General features: G+C 40.6%; 1 protein-coding gene and 1 non-coding gene across 5 annotated transcripts in view; both read right to left on the bottom strand.

Moving 5' to 3' along the window:
- Positions 1 to 15,886, bottom strand: part of tns3.2 (tensin 3, tandem duplicate 2) — a 53,844-nt gene that overhangs the window by 22,282 nt on the left and 15,676 nt on the right. For 3 of the 4 annotated variants that reach the window (XM_035910770.2, XM_006797855.3, XM_035910769.2), the window contains exons 13-16: positions 10,938 to 11,897; positions 6,691 to 6,818; positions 5,023 to 5,116; positions 4,868 to 4,936 (exon numbers count right to left, since the gene is read on the bottom strand). In XM_035910770.2, the coding sequence (XP_035766663.2) occupies positions 4,868 to 4,936; positions 5,023 to 5,116; positions 6,691 to 6,818; positions 10,938 to 11,897 (1,251 nt within the window). The remainder of the gene's footprint in view (positions 1 to 4,867; positions 4,937 to 5,022; positions 5,117 to 6,690; positions 6,819 to 10,937; positions 11,898 to 15,886) is intronic. The other variant, XM_035910772.2, reaches the window with a different exon arrangement.
- On the bottom strand, positions 10,352 to 10,479 carry LOC118454728 (U6atac minor spliceosomal RNA). Its single transcript, XR_004843870.1, has one exon. It is a non-coding gene; the product is annotated as a U6atac minor spliceosomal RNA (small nuclear RNA).

Here is a 15,886-nt window from a genome sequence, read left to right as displayed (position 1 = left end):
AATTTCATTTATCCAGTATTATAAAAATATCAAAAAGACCAGCTGTACTTACTCCAAGTTCAAAACCTGACTTCAACACTTAGAAATTAAAACCAAGACAAAGATTGTTCCTGGAGGAAAAATAAAAATTGCTGAAGTTTACTTGTGGCTTACTTTGTTGAGTGTGACATCCCGGGGGAATGCTGGGAGCAATAAGCACCCCCCAAAAAATGAAAATCTTCAAAGACTTTTCAGTTCAACCCAGGTCAGTAGGGCAGAAAAAAGGGGGAAACGGGGCCTCCTTCGGTTAACCACCAATACATCAGCCTCCATGACTGCACAACACAGGCCATAATAGCCTTTAAAGGGATGACATCATGAACACGGCAATGGAACAAACCACCTCACCATCCCACCGAGTGTGAGATGTCAGACGGGCTGCACGCTAAATCGTTTTTTCATGCACAAAAAGAGACAGAATGTGGGGTTTTTAAGGAGGGATGGGGGTGGCTGAAAAAGGAAAAATTCCAGGAAGTGTTGGCAAATACCAGAGACCTGGATTAGAGAGAAGAGAGGGGAAGTGTTTCTCTGCATGTGCGCCTCCTTAAACATTCCGTGAGGGACTGAGGGAGAGATAACATTTCATAAACAAGAGACAGAATATAAGGAAAACTGAGAAAATAAAAATAAAGAACACGAGGAAACCTGTTAAAAGCTCACCGGTGTATCATGACTGTAGGTGGTTGCAGCCGGTGTGTACGCACACTTGTGAGCAAAACTATTCAATCATACACAATCATTCAGGCTTTCTGGCATGTGTGTGTGTGTGCACGTACATACCAAGAGATGCAGTCATGACGGTGACACTCTCAGAAGTTGTCCTCCTGTTTGTAGGTTTCCTGTTTACCCCCAAACTTCCAGGATCTCCCCTTCCTGTTCCAAAAATCTCTATCTCTTTCTACTACGCTCTGCCTCCCTGTGTGAATGAAAGCCTCCCTGTGACCAAGAATCTCCTCCTCTCTCTCTCTCTCCCTTTTTTCACTTCTGTATGCAACAAAGCAATGTGAACTCAACTCACTGGAGGTTTCTTGTGTGTGTGTGTGTTGAGGGGCTGGATAGTTTCGCTGCCATGCCCAATTCCTTTCGTATCCCAGATGGAAAAATGAGCTCCCCTGTTTGTTCCTGGCGTGTTTCTGACTCCGCACAACTTCTGGGTTTGTATGAAGGGAGGGACAGAAAAGAGAGGGAGGAAGAAAGAAGAGGTAGGGAATCCCCCCCACTCCCTCCCTCTTACTGACCACTGAGCATTGTTCCAGCTCAGCTACTGTGAGCACTTTCCCCCAATCAGAGTGGATACCAGAGGGGTCAGAGGTCGCTTGTGGCCTTTTATGGACCATAGAGAGAGAGGAGGAGGTGGTGGGGTTTGAAGACTTTCTATGAGCTCTCTGTCAGGGCATGTGTGTCCACTCCCACCATCTGCTCACTACAAATGCAAAGGAAAAGGCATGCAGACACACTGACAGTGTCTCCTGCCATGTGTCTAATCTTAGCACCTCGTAAATTACACCATAAAGCTCCTGATGAATTGAATTGTGTTTACTTTTGCTTGAAATGAAGCATGCGCTGCATGCCTGATTTTGACAGGAAATGAGATGGAATGGATTTTAGTTTTATCTTTATTGTTTGTTTTTTCTTTTTCCTTCTTTATTTGTAAAATACATGCTAGCTTTACTGCTCAATTTGCTATACACTGGTATAACATTTACAGGGATGAAGTTGACTTGAATTGCTGACTTCAATTATTCATCTACACACGCCTTAAACAGCATCAAAAAGAGTTATCGAGTGTTGCATTAGCTCAGGCATGCCGCATAGTCACTCAAGCTCAGCCTGCAAGCCACTTTGAAACCCACCTCCAGCTGCTTTTTGGTGTTAATGATTTCATCTTTGTCATGTCTCTTATCAGTGATGACTGCTCTGTTCTGTAATGGGATCTTGCTGTTGCTCTGCATGTGGAAGAATGTGGAGTTTTATGGCCAAATATAAATTACTTAAAATGAGAAAACAGTCTTCTTTTGACTATCAGACTCCAAGCTGTGATGCACTGGGACACCCCAAGTGTGACAAACTAAGCAAAGTACTTTAGTTGCTTTGTATATCCATCTTGTATATAATCATAACTTCTATTAGACACATGTGTAGTGAGTGAAATTATCACATTATTCATTATGCAAGCTATTTTGCATGACACTGTGCATACTACAGCCTGTCAACCACTCTCAAAGCAAAGGCAACTTTCAGTCTTTTGTTGACATCTGGATCATTATACTGCATGTCTACACAATGACAGTTGAAATATTTAGCTAAAGACCCTTTAGCTCACTCCTATTCACTAAGCACAACAAAAAGCAACCGTTTGAAGAGGTCGTGCTCCCCTCTGTGCTATACCCTCTGACTTTCTCCTGACCTTTCGCCCCTGAGGTTCAGAAAGTCAAGTGTCTATCTGAGCAAACCATCTGACTCTGTTAAACCTCAGCTCGTAACTACATCTACATTCCTTGGCTAAAGCCTGCTTCCGCTGGCTGAGACCTTCTGTATACATATCAGTGTTTATTTTGATTCATCCAAAAGTACACACAGAAATTATCATTACATAACACTTGAATTTGAGCTTGCCATCACGAGGATATGAAAGTACACAAGTGCAGGAACCGCAGCAGAGTTCATCTTTAGGTTGATGATTGCCTGGTACTGTAATGTTGGTTTCCCAAAGGCTCAGATGTGAGTCTGCTGTCCATTTTAAAAATCTTAGTGTTGTTACTCAACAGCCTTAAAGCATATAGCATGTGTGGGGTATCTCTGTTTTGGTAAGAAATCACTGTAGGCACTCATATAGTAGCATATACGCAATGCATTGACTGGTTAAAACACTTTTTATAACGACATCCCATATGTTATATGCAATGTTTGAATAATTACCACCTAACTCTGAAATCAACCCTAGTTCTATTATGTGTTTTACCCTACTATCATTTCTGGGTATGGTCCCCAACTTTATAGTTATGGTTCAGCTTTATGATGCAGCAGCTCTTCTCTTTTGGCTATTTAGCTTTAAGAAAGAAACAATATGTTGTTTTCTGCTTTATATTATACTTTTAGATTTGGCTTTTGTGCTATTAGGGTGCTAGTAATTGCATTAAGTGTAACTGGCAAATTCTGTGACTGCTTTACCTTTTTTTTTTTTTTTACATTTCTTGTCTTTTCTTTATTAGGAAATGAGAAACACTATAGTTAGATCATGTTTATGGTTAGGTAAGACTTTCAAATTCATATTCTGGTTTATTATCTAACTCTATATTGCCTATGTGTTGCTGCTTTTCTATCTTTGCATACTTTTGCTCAAGTGCTAACTGCCCTCTAACTCCAGAGATATAGAATGAGTAATAGCATCTCACTAAACTCTTGGCAAAGAAGCAAAAGACGATTCCCCCTAATTTCTATTTATTTAAATAAAAAGAACTTTCACATGTTAGTTTAATAGACTCAGTTTTCCTTTTAGACTCAAAATAGAGTAGTCTTTAAAAAAGTCTATCAAATTCACTGGAATACTAAAATGTACACTATAATTCTACGAACTTCATAAAAATACCAGCACATATGACACACCAGGATCTGTTGTGAATACCTTGGTAGTCGTAATTGGAGCGTTATTGTGTCTGACTGGGTGCGCCGTTGTTTTTTAGCTGCCCGATGCTGTCCACAGCAGTAGCCTCAGGTCAGACTGTGATTACAATAATGACTGTAAACATTAAAAAAAATATTTCAAATGAGGTACGTCACTGTTTTGTCCAGACAAGGCAAACTGTTTCCCAGACTGCAGTTTAATTTTAATGTGGGTAACAGGAAACTGTTGTCTGATCCCCGAGCGAAAGATATTTGGTGTTGTTTGTTAATTCATCCATGCAGTAAAGAAAAAAAAGCCTTTTTTTACATAACTGATGATTACTCTTTCAGCAGCTATTACTCCATCCTGCTGCCGCTCTGCTTTGAAAACTTGTTTACAATAAACAGGCAGACCCGCTGTTTGAAAGCTCAAACTAATCTGCCTGCAATACAATGCAAAATGCCACCATAAATATCACTTTAATTACTATCTCTATAATAGGATATCACCATTGCAACCAGTGTTCCAAACCGCCTCTGGCATTGCCATCAGCACAAGAACTGTGCACCAGGAGCTTCACAGCATAGTTTTGAATAGCGGAGCAACTCCTGTACATATAATGTGCGGTTGGCCTTGAGACAACATCACCATGTTGCCTTAGTATGATTAAATGCTCATTTTTGCTGATTTCTGACAGCACAATAAATTCCTCCAGCAGCTATGTGGTACACACCTCCTCAAGCAGGATGTCCCAACAACAAAAGACCCTCCCCTCTCCCCCCGTCCCCTCCCAGAACAGGACATGAGTGGACATCCTGCCAGCAGTGGTCTCTTCCTCTGTTACCGAGAAACTATTATTAGCGGATATCCAGCATCAGCTGTCCTGCATGACAAGATATCAAAATCCTTTTGGTTTAAATAATATAAAGACATAGATGAAAATAATGAAGACAAATGTCTAGAAATCAGCCATATATCTACCCTGACCACACACAAATGACCAAAAACAAAAGCCATGCCCGCATATGCAGCTAATAGCAACAAAGCATAGGTTAGGTATGTGTATGAGTGTGTGTTTTTGGTATCCTATGCCAGAAGGACATTCCAGCCAACTCTTGAACCCTGTCCAACAGCAATCAAGAGCTCAAGTGTTTGGAGTGAGTGCTTTTGTCAGTAACACACTCATCTATGTTTTTGGTCTCTCACACTCCTGGCAAAATGTACCTTGTGTGAAGCTGTGTTGGTCAAACTGCCTGCCTGTCCTGAGCTGGGAAAACTCTGAGAAATGTTTCACTGGAAAGAGAAGGAGAACACTGATAAGACTTCCTAATGCGAACACACCCACGAGCACAAGTGTTCATTCTGACATGATCTCTTACCATAAGGCGTTGGAGGAGACACTGGGAAGGCTGGAGTGGGAGGGACTGTCCGTCCTTGATTGTCCACACTGTTGGATTTATAGAGATGTCCGTGCTTTTTAAAAAGAAAGAAGTAAGAAAGAGGTATGAAAAAGGGGAGAAAAGTAAAAAGCCCATTTTTTCCCCCAAAGTCTTAAAAGGTGACAAGACACACACACAAGCAGACATCAGTCTTGTGATCTGTGTGTGGCTGCAGTCTGTGTTTTGGTGTAAACACTTGGGCCATTCATTCCACCCAGCTGTAAGACTGAGTGCAAAACTAAAAGACTGATAATAATAATAAAAATAAGAGCAAAGACAAAGAAACATCAACATTAAGATGTAGACATTGTTGCACAATCAGGATCTCTTTATCTCCTTCTCTGTAACAAAATTGAAAGTGCTACATCTAGTTTTCTTGATGTAATTGAGTAAAGCCCTGTCCACACAAGCATGGGTATTTTGGCCGTTCACTAGTGACGAATGAAGCACGTACTTTTTGAAAGAGGGCATTCATGCATTTCATGCGGTTGCTATGCGGTTGCCAGCAGGTAGCATAACAACAGCAGCCACTGGAATAACCCCAGACGTGCTTGTAAAAGAATGGGTCGAGTTTGACTACTGATTGGGCATATGCCTTACATTCAGAAGAAGACACCTTGACTACTTTTACTCAGGCATGCATTTTAAAATTTATAGCATGTTTCTAGGGTGATGGTGGCACGGTGGTTAGCACTGTTGCCGCACAGCAAGAAGGTCCTGAGTTCAATTCCAACATCAGGCCGGGGTCTTTCTGTGTGGAGTTTGCATGTTCTCCCCGTGTTTGCGTGGGTTCCCTCCGGGTACTCCGGCTTCCTCCCAACGTCCAAAGACATGCAGCTTGTGGGGATAGGTTAATTGGATAATCCAAATTGTCACTAGGTGTGAATGTGCGAATGAAAGTGAGTGCGAATGGTTGTCTGTCCCTGTGTGTTGGCCCTGCGACAGACTGGCGACCTGTCCAGGGTGTACCCCGCCTCTTGCCCTATGACAGCTGGGATAGGCTCCAGCACCCCCCGTGACCCTGAAAAGGATAAGCGGAAGCGAATGGATGGATGGATGGTTTCTAGGGTGATTACTTCAAAGAATGTAGCTTTTTGAAAGCAGATGATTATGCATGATCCAATGCAATGTTAGCTTTATAGCCAATTCGCTCATGCTTTTAGCTTACCCCTGCTTGACTTTGTGACCTACTATATTAGATTTGCTGATTCTCTAGCACTGCTTATATTTTCTTTGCATTGCTTTTTGCTTAGTTCCATTGGTGATATTTTAGCTTTGCATATTACATTTATAGTAATGTGGTATGCTAACGTGATGTGACCTTTGTGTCACACTAGCTGATGCTATAGCTCAAATATTTTAGCTCTATTCTTGATAGTTTATCTGTTTCATTTAATGCTACATTTCTAATGACCCACTTACCATAGCTTACATCTCATTTCAGATTAAGCTCCGTAACTGAGGCTAGATCGTTGGCAGGTTTGCTGTGCTGTTATTTTATGTGTTATTTTAGGTGTGGTATTAAGATTTAAATAAAATTGTTTTTACAGATATATCCCAGTATGTATTATATATTTTACTAAAGTGAAACCTAAAAAGTGTGTTTACCTGAGAGGGCGAAGAAGGACTGTAGCCTGGGGAACTCCTTAGGCTTGGATGTCCACCCTCTCTCCATACTGGACTATGATGACCAGCGTAATCTGTAACATCAGTCACCTGCTTCTGTTGTATCCAACCTGATTGGAAAGCAAAGTGATAAAGAGGGTTGAGGTTGGGGAGGGCAGTGGTATGTGAGGAAGAAAGGGAGAGAACAGACAGTCAGTCAGATTATGATCTGAAATGCAGTCAACCACAGATTCAAATTCAGTCATGCCTTTTTCTTCTCCATTGCATATGCTTAAAGTTTTGTCTATTCTAATACAAACAACACTGAACAGTAGTTGCACTTTATTCTGACCGGTTGCAAATTAAGAAAGAAAAGATTCCTCTTTGACATGTTGCCTCTGACAAAAAGCTTCTATTAGTATACATGTATCAACAAAGCAGGGAGACTATCATAAGGGCAGAGCTTATATGACTAAGCAAGACTTCACTGTGACCAGATGGTGGAACATCGGAGCGGCTTGTCTGGAAAACATCTGCTGAAACAATCAGTTGTTCTCTTTTCAGATATGAGTGGATAGCCCCCTGAGCTGGATCTTATCTAACAACAGAAATACTTCAATGATCTTTCTCAAGAAGTACAACATTTGTTGTATGGAACTATGAAGAGAGTATAGTTGATAGCTAAAGATTCAAAAAGAACCAAAAGTCAACCAATCGATAAGGAAGTATGAGATCCCTACAATATTACTGTAACTTAAATCATCCTAAGAGCCTGCAACAGTTAGCTTAGTATTGGCCTCGCTGAGTGCACACAGCTTAGAAAAACAACTAGATATGTCCTGAGCTGACTAACCAAATGTAGACTGTATGAAGCCTCTCACCACTCAAGGGGAATTGCTTAGCGCATTCCCCTTTCCTTATGGTTAACCTTGCAGTTCCAGAAATTACATCACTTTAAGAAACAACAACATCCAACCTACGCACATCTGGATGGAGCAAAAAGGCAGCACTGCTTGGTTCTTTCAATGAACAGCTTTAAAGTCTTACAAAGTATTAGTCTTGCAAAACCTGATCTAACTCCACAGCTTTGTTCACAATGGTAGCGCTTGCCTCCCCATGTGCAAAACTCATCAGCAACCCACGCCACCAACCAACCATTCACTAGGTTCTTCTCTCATGTGTTGTAATAGAGGATTGTATCCCTGTTTTTGGTTTTTTAAATAAAATATTGTAACTATAAATCAGTTACCCAAATTTGTTGACAGATATTTAAAGTCAAAGTGGTAGTGTCACAAACTGATATTCGTGGAATGTCTACATTAAAGAACACAAAAAGTAAAAAAAAAAAAGTAAGAAACAATTCCCGAGTTGGAAAAACAAAGCCAATGGTGATAGCTTCTGTCTTGACCTCTGTAAGCACTTTTCCTGATGAGTTTGTGGGCTCAGACACTCATTTCGGGTCATTGTCCTAGTGAGTCAATTCCCATAGGTTCCCATATTAAAATGTACCACTTCGAAGCATTAAAAAGCATATCTACAGCTAAAGAAAGGGGGACAGAAGGATCATGGTTGTTTTCACTGAAACAGGCACTGTTAAAATTAAATTCTATAATTTTTTATCTTTATATTTATATGTTTACATTTACAGCACTGCCTGCAGCTTGCTAACATTGCTTAGTAACACTAGTACACACTGAGTACACTCCTTCCTCTCACCACAGCATGATCCCTTCTAGGTACGAATTACAGCAGTCAGAACACTGACACTGAGTCCAGAAATCAGGGTTTTATGCTGTGGAGATTACATCAGTAGATTACACACAGTTCTATATGTTTCAACCAAAGAAGAAAAATATTTTTACATGCAATTGTGACCACAAAGTAAAGGCGGATTTTTTAAAAAAATATACTTGGGCAAATATTTTGGGATTATTGTAAGTTATAAAACAGTCTTACTCAACAGCAATCACCAAAACCACACAATAACACAGCAACCACAGACTGATGTGAGTCATAATACAGATATACTGTACATGAGATCACCCTCAGTTGTGGATTCATGTATAAACAGTGACAAGGAACACTGTGAGCTCAGCTTTCACTGTGAGTATTCATCATCTCAGAATCACATGAAAGCAAAGCTAAAGTGGACCAACTGAAACTAATCCAGTTACTGTCTGTCACACACCAGCGGGGCTGCCGAGGGAGCAGTGTCGAGTATCACTTCGTGCCCACCGTGTTTGTGAGAGGGCTATTCTCTTCTGAAGATGATGAGAGGGAGAAGGACAGCAAAGTGTTGTGTCACAACTTCAAAAGCATTCCTGATTGCTCACAAGTTCCTACCTCGAAACATTTCCACAGTAATTAAGCAAGTGAAGTGTTAGTTACTGATCAAAATAGGCCCTTGAGAAAGATCAACCTCCAGCCTACTGATACACTTTATCAGCTACAAACATACGTTTTAAGAACTGATATGAACGATTTAGGAGCTGTCAACCTTGCAAGCTCTCAAGTGTTGGGGTGGTCTTACATGAACCACTGGTGGATGATAACATCACTTGTACACTTAAAACCCACTGACCACAGATAGAAAATGACTACCAACTCAGTGGTTGGCTGGTAAATGCATTGAATTCTTTCCCATTCAGATTGCAAGTAATTGCGGCAACCATCTGCTCACATAGCGGTTGAGGGTGTTGCACGTTCAACCTCTGTGCAACCACTTTCAATTGCGTTACACAAAGATTTCAGAGTTAAGCATGCCAGATATAAACAAGCCAATCAAAACTTACGCACCCATCAAGTAGTCTGCTGAGTTAACCTGTGGGGATAGGGCCACATCAAAGTCTGTAACTATTTAACAACAAGTAAATCAGTAAACCTTAGTCCTAAATCTGCAATAAGACTAAACTGTCTCCTGACAAATGCATAATATCTTAACTTTATCCAAGAGCATCTGACATTCCCAACTGAATTAAAATTAAATTATGAAAAAGGATTGTTTTGATTCCTTTCACTGGCAAGAAGTCGAGTATGTCTGTAACCACACATACCTTATTCATGTAACCTTTTATTTCTGCCTCTGTATATTTCCATTCAAAATAAGACAGACTTGAGGGCAAACACATCATTGCATAGCAAGCAGTGAGGGCCTGATTTTACACTGCTTACATAGCAAGAATATGTAAGGCTGTTTAATCAAATACTTCCTCCTTCTCAGGAAATACACTTACAAACACACCTTCTGTAAGAAATGCAGATGTAGCTCACAACCAAAGAGTGCATCGGCACTGCAGGCAGGGTTATAAAAGCTTCCATGTGTTCAGACTGAACTGAGCTTAACGATATATAAAATACAAGTTTCATCTGTTCACAAGCAATTTTCACAGGTGTGGTAATGGTAAATGAACTGAATCTTATATAGTGCTTTTCTACTCAAAGCATTCTATACAACATGCCACATTCACCCAATCACAACCATTCACACCAGCACTGTCTTCGAAGTTTCTTAGTGCTTCCTAACTACCATTCAAACACATTCATACTCCAATGAACGCATTGGAGACCAATTTGGGGTTAGTATCTTGCATGCAGAATGGAGGAGCCAGGAAACCACAAACCTTCTGATCAGTAGATGACCTGCTCTGCCTCCTGAGCTACAGCCAAAACAATATGGTTAGAGATGCCACGCTGTAGGTGGCAATGCCTTAACCATATGTTTGTTGCAGGCCACTTGGGTCAATTCCATCCTTGTCAAGGGGAGTGCTAACCTTCTCTCTTTTCATACAACATGAACAAATGTGTATTGTATTTGCTACATCTGGCTTTTTAAAAATAGTTTTTATCCATCATTCTGACGTCCATCATTTGTCCTCTGATTGCCAAGAATCTCGAGAACAATTTTATAAAAATTACCTATTCTGATCAGGTTAGATGTTGAAATCAACACTGATGCTAATCAATATTTTTCACTTTTACAGTAGTATTCGCCACACTTCTATGTGTACAATAAGTGGAATTTCCATTTATTTGTTCACAGAATATATTAAACTTAATCCTTAGGGGAACATAGTTACAACTGTGTGCTGGTCTTTCACTCCAACACACAAATGTCGACCTCTAAAATGTCCCTCTGGTGTTGGAGATATCTCGGATATAAGAGAGGAATTGCTAAAATTTGAGGCTTCCCATTCATTGATGAATGTATTACTTGTAATAGCTGATGTGCCATGCATTGTGTTTGCTTTTACCTGACTGATGAGTTCTTCCCTTGTTGCTGATGCCATTGCTGTGTAGGGAAGCAGAGCGAGTTAAGGGGGAATAGCAGGTAGGAACAGGAACAAAGGTGGGATCCAAATCCAGAATCAGCTGATTGAGCTGCTCTATGGACTCATCAATGTCTGTGGATAAAGACGCTAGCTCATCGTCTTGACAAGGTGACGTTTGTGTGGTATTAGCAGAGTGTATGTTCTGTGTTTTATCTATGATATGTGCATCATTCTCATGCACCAGCCCTCTCTGCACTGCTTCCCTGCTGCTGAGTCCTCGAGGTGGAGTGTCTGGAGCAGCCACAGATGCAGCCAGAGGTGGTGGCCTCCCTTTCTTTATCCTGCTCGACTTCCCATCCCCATCAGCTGTAATGAAGTTATCACTGACAGCAGCCTTTTGTTGCTGCTGTACCCAGGAGTGTGTCAAGTACTCACTTTGGGCTAGATTCTGAGTTTTGGGCAGATTTTCGGACGAGAGGGAGCAAATACTACTTGAGTTCGGAATGTCTAGAGCAGGAACTGCACCACTATCTGCTTCATCCTCATCATCCAATATGTCAGTCTCCCTCTCGCTGGACGAAGCCTCTCCATTGATTGTGTGTTCCAATCCAGACTCATCTCTAGTTATCTCCTCCTTTCTTCCACTAGTTGAAGCCAGCTCAGTCATGATGTCCTGAAGAGGCTGAGGAAGCTCAAAGTCCACCTCAGAGACCAGCTTCCCTGCTTGGGTGCACTTGTCCTGGTTGGCTTCTCTCTTCAGTCTGGCTCCAGTCAGCCCCTGTGAGGCAACAGACAAGCCAGAATCACTGCTGGCAGACGGGGCTCGGTCACTGCAACTACCACTGCAGGTAGTTAAAGGGAATGAAGCTCCTTCCTCACTGCTCGTCTTCCTCTGTCTGCCACTCAAAACAATGTTTCCAGGGTCCAGGGCATGGGGGGGAGCTGTGGGTAGATAAAACAGAATTATACCATCAATTTTTTAAAGCAAAATAAAAGTAATTTAGTCAGAGATAATATGACATTCATATTTCTGACTTTTTTATGCCACTGGGGTTCTTAATGTTTAACTGCCATTACAGGAGAGTACAACAGACAACTGGCTAATTACCTCTTTTGAAGCAGATTTTTTTTTCAAATTGCTAAACTGTATTACGTCAGCAGCACAATCAGAGGACACAGATGTGATATTTCAGCATAAAATGGTCAAAGCTGCATTCAGAAAACTGTATTTAAAGCTGAAAACAGCACCTTGGAATTGAACATATTCCTGCTACCTGTGATTCTGTGCCTGCACAACTACTGTACATGACTCATTACACCAGACACACTCCATGGAGATAACACAGAGCCCCTTTGTGTTTGCTGGTTAATGCATGTGTCACACAAAGGACGTGTCTTTCATAGACGTCTACCTTGGGTCAGATACAACCGATAGCATGGTCACGCACACAGCTTTTCTATCCTTTAACTGGGTGTAGCAACAAGAGAATGTATTTGTCTTCCTGCAATTTCATTTAGATATAGCTTCAGAAATGGGACAAATTGCTGTTTTTTTTGTCATATACGGTGGTTAACAAATTCATTAGACCACCTGTCATAAAAACAACAAAAAACAAATATGTTAGAAATCTGTTGAAAACCTGTGTAAAACTAATAATGACTGAATTCATGTTTTATATTTTGCACAAGTCACAAATTAGGTAAGTAAGGTTCATTCAGGTAGCGCTTCTCACAACAAAAGAGTGCTTTGCAATACAGAATGAGTGTAATTCAGTGTAACAATCATTACTGGTAGTTTTATTTTAGCATTAAAAATATTATTTTGATTTAAGAGCTTATCCATGCTGGTGGATTAACCACTAAAGTATTTAATATAGCATCATATTATATTTTTAATACTTTAAACATACTTTTATGTATAAAGTATTTATGGTTAGAACATAAAAGCAGTCTAATAAATTTGTTAAACACTGCATATCATATGACAGTAAGCTAGGTCTTTGACATTGTTATAGACCAAATGGAAATATCTGCAAATTGTATCCGTGAAACACAGAAAACTAAACAGTACTGTATGACTAAAAGAGCAAGTTATCTTCCAAAACAGGTTGCTGCACTTCGACAGGACTGCCCTGTATAGTAAGTACAACAATATGTACAGTGCATACCAGAGCTGTATGAAGATAGCCTCTTAAGTCCAGAGAGGCAATAAAACTCAAATACCAGACATGCATGGTAAACCCTCACAGCTGGTCTAATAGCTCTCTCACAGAGAGATGCACACAGTTTCCAAACATGCTGCATAACTTTACAATTTACAGAACTTCATCACTTTAATAGGAGTAAATAAATAAATAAATGAAGTCGAGCTTACTTTTTCGACTGCTAGGAGTAAACTTTCACTGGCCCCACTGCAGACTAGAAACAGGATGGAAATGCTTTGCTCAAGCCTAACCTCCGGAGTCACAGAAAGAGGAAAAGAGGAACAGATGACAAGCAGAATAGAAAGAGACACAGGGACGAGGGTAGAATGAAAAGGATGGAAGTGAAAGCAAAGTGAAAAAAGATTTAGGCTAGCTTCTCTTCTTTTTCCAGTGTTTGTAGTCCTCACTGTCTCTCAGGCTGCCACAGGAAGACAAGCAAAGAACATTCTTTCTCTTAAGGTGCTAAGAGCTCTCCAGTGTCCCCCCTCCTACTCTCTCTTTCCCCTCTCTCATGTCACTCTTGCACTCAGTCCCTGCACTATGAATCCCCGCCTTTGCCGTCAACACATAATTCGCTCTGCTTTGCCTCCTTTTTTTTTGCCCTCCCCCCTGCATCCTGTCCAGGCTGCGACAGGTAGGCAGAGAGAGAGTGCACTCATGCATTTTTATGTCCAAAGGGGGAACTGGAGAGAAAGGAAACTGAAGGGTGGATCATTCACTAGACTTGCAATCACACACACACACACACACACACACACACACAGGTGGAAAAGTGTGTACAACACACATATTGCACTTTCAAGGGAAAAAAAAACACACACACCAAAAAAACAAAAACAAAAAGCAAACAAAGCATAAGGACCTTGAGCTCTCCAAATATGGAGAGGGGAATGTAAACATGGAGGCGGGCTTTGGAGAGATTGTCTGGAAAAAGGGGGATGGGGACACATTGGGCAAATTGCAACCTGCAACTTGAACTTGAAGGTAGAAAGAGTGAGATAGGAGGTTAGATAAAGGAGACAAGAGGAAGGGAGAGAGTACAAGAAGATGAGGAGATAAAGTGAGGAGGAGTGTGTGGGAGGGCAAAGCAGAACCGCCTGTGATTGAAAACAATGTTCTTGCAAGTGTCTGTGCGGCTAACTGGCATTGCACCTTTATTATGCTTATGTGTAAAGTGTAATGGCTATTTGTTTGCATTCATGTGAGCGTGTGTCTATGTGTGTTTACATGCTGCTTGTAAAAGCTCTATCTAAATTACATGGTTGACCATTGGCAGGTTTAGCAAAACAGCTGGAACCAAAGCCTTAACCTTCCACTTACAAGTGATTGTTTCAGCTGTCTCTATTTTGAGATCTTGTTTTGTATTGTTTATTTCCTGTGTGTGAACATTTATTCCACCTAATGGAAACTTCATATAAAAAAATTTAAAAACCCACAACCGCCTCCAAAACACACAGCTCTGGTCTGGCTGCGCTCTCAAAGATTGGCATTACACCCGTTCCCAGGAATGTCAAAGAGGCCTTTGTGACCACAACAGTTGTAAGCTGTCACACTGATGACCAGGCAATTACCCACAAGACTGGCCACAGCAAAGGCCAAACAGACAATCTCGGGGATCTAAGGGTATTAACTACTACATAACAGCCAAAGGTACTTTAATGGAAAGGTTACAAAAAAAGCTACAAAACGCACACAGATATATAAATATTTGACATATCATCACCTTATAAAAAATTCTGGGATTGGACCTTAAAATCAAAAGATATGCTTGATGCAAATTTGGCAGGCATGGTCTCTTCCATCTCCAGATTGCTTGGAAGAACTATGTTCCTTGGACCACTTTCTTAATTGCATTTTCAGCACAACCTTTAGACAGCAAACATCACTTTCTCTTTCAAATTGAGATAAATATTATTTAAAGGGTATCTCTGATATATTCCAGTAGTTTTCAGCAAATGTCAACAAAATACTTTTCTAGTCTATTTTTGATATCAACAAATCAGGGCACCATACATTCGTCTCTTGGGGAAAAGGCTCTTGGCAGGAATATGGCATACAGGGGGTCTCTATTTTGCAGAAGATTCAACTCACATGGTAGAGGCGCAGATAGCCATAAAAGGATTACAAGGACACAATTTAAGAGTATGGGCTGTGTTAAAAGCTGGAGACGGAAAAGGATATAATATTGAAGGGGAGTTCATCGAAGTCAGAGAAGTTTTCTTTTAAAAAAGTAACAAGACAAAGTTACACCATTCCATTTGGATAAGCAAGGCCACCAGTCCTTGCCCAGTGAAATCTAACATTAGACATTACTTAAAAACACATTAAATGAAAGTGATCACTTTCGTTTAATCTCAAACAGGATATTTTTATAAAGCTCCCGAGATACTTGCATACTGCTTTAAATTAGTAGTAGCTGTAATTGTGGCTGCAGTTGGCTGCTGTCGAGGGAAGCTGGCTTAACTCTGGCTGAATACAGAGCTACTGCAATCACTTTTTAAAACCCTGTCCTTCCCTAGTAGGCTACTTGAGCATTACTATAATGCTTGCTCTAGTAAAGGGTTATTTCACCAATTGTAAGCTTTTATTTTGCATTTGTTTTTCAACACTAAAGATTCTTTACGACCATGCGACCATTTCTGTATCACAGACATAGCTTTATTGTTTTTTTCTTGTTGTATTTATATATACTATGTTAAAGCAGTGAAGACAAGCTAATCGATCTCC

Source organism: Neolamprologus brichardi, chromosome 17 (assembly GCF_056152115.1).
Source record: "Neolamprologus brichardi isolate AB-2024 chromosome 17, ASM5615211v1, whole genome shotgun sequence".
Lineage (NCBI taxonomy): Eukaryota > Metazoa > Chordata > Actinopteri > Cichliformes > Cichlidae > Neolamprologus > Neolamprologus brichardi.
This window is presented reverse-complemented; position numbering and strand designations above follow the sequence as displayed.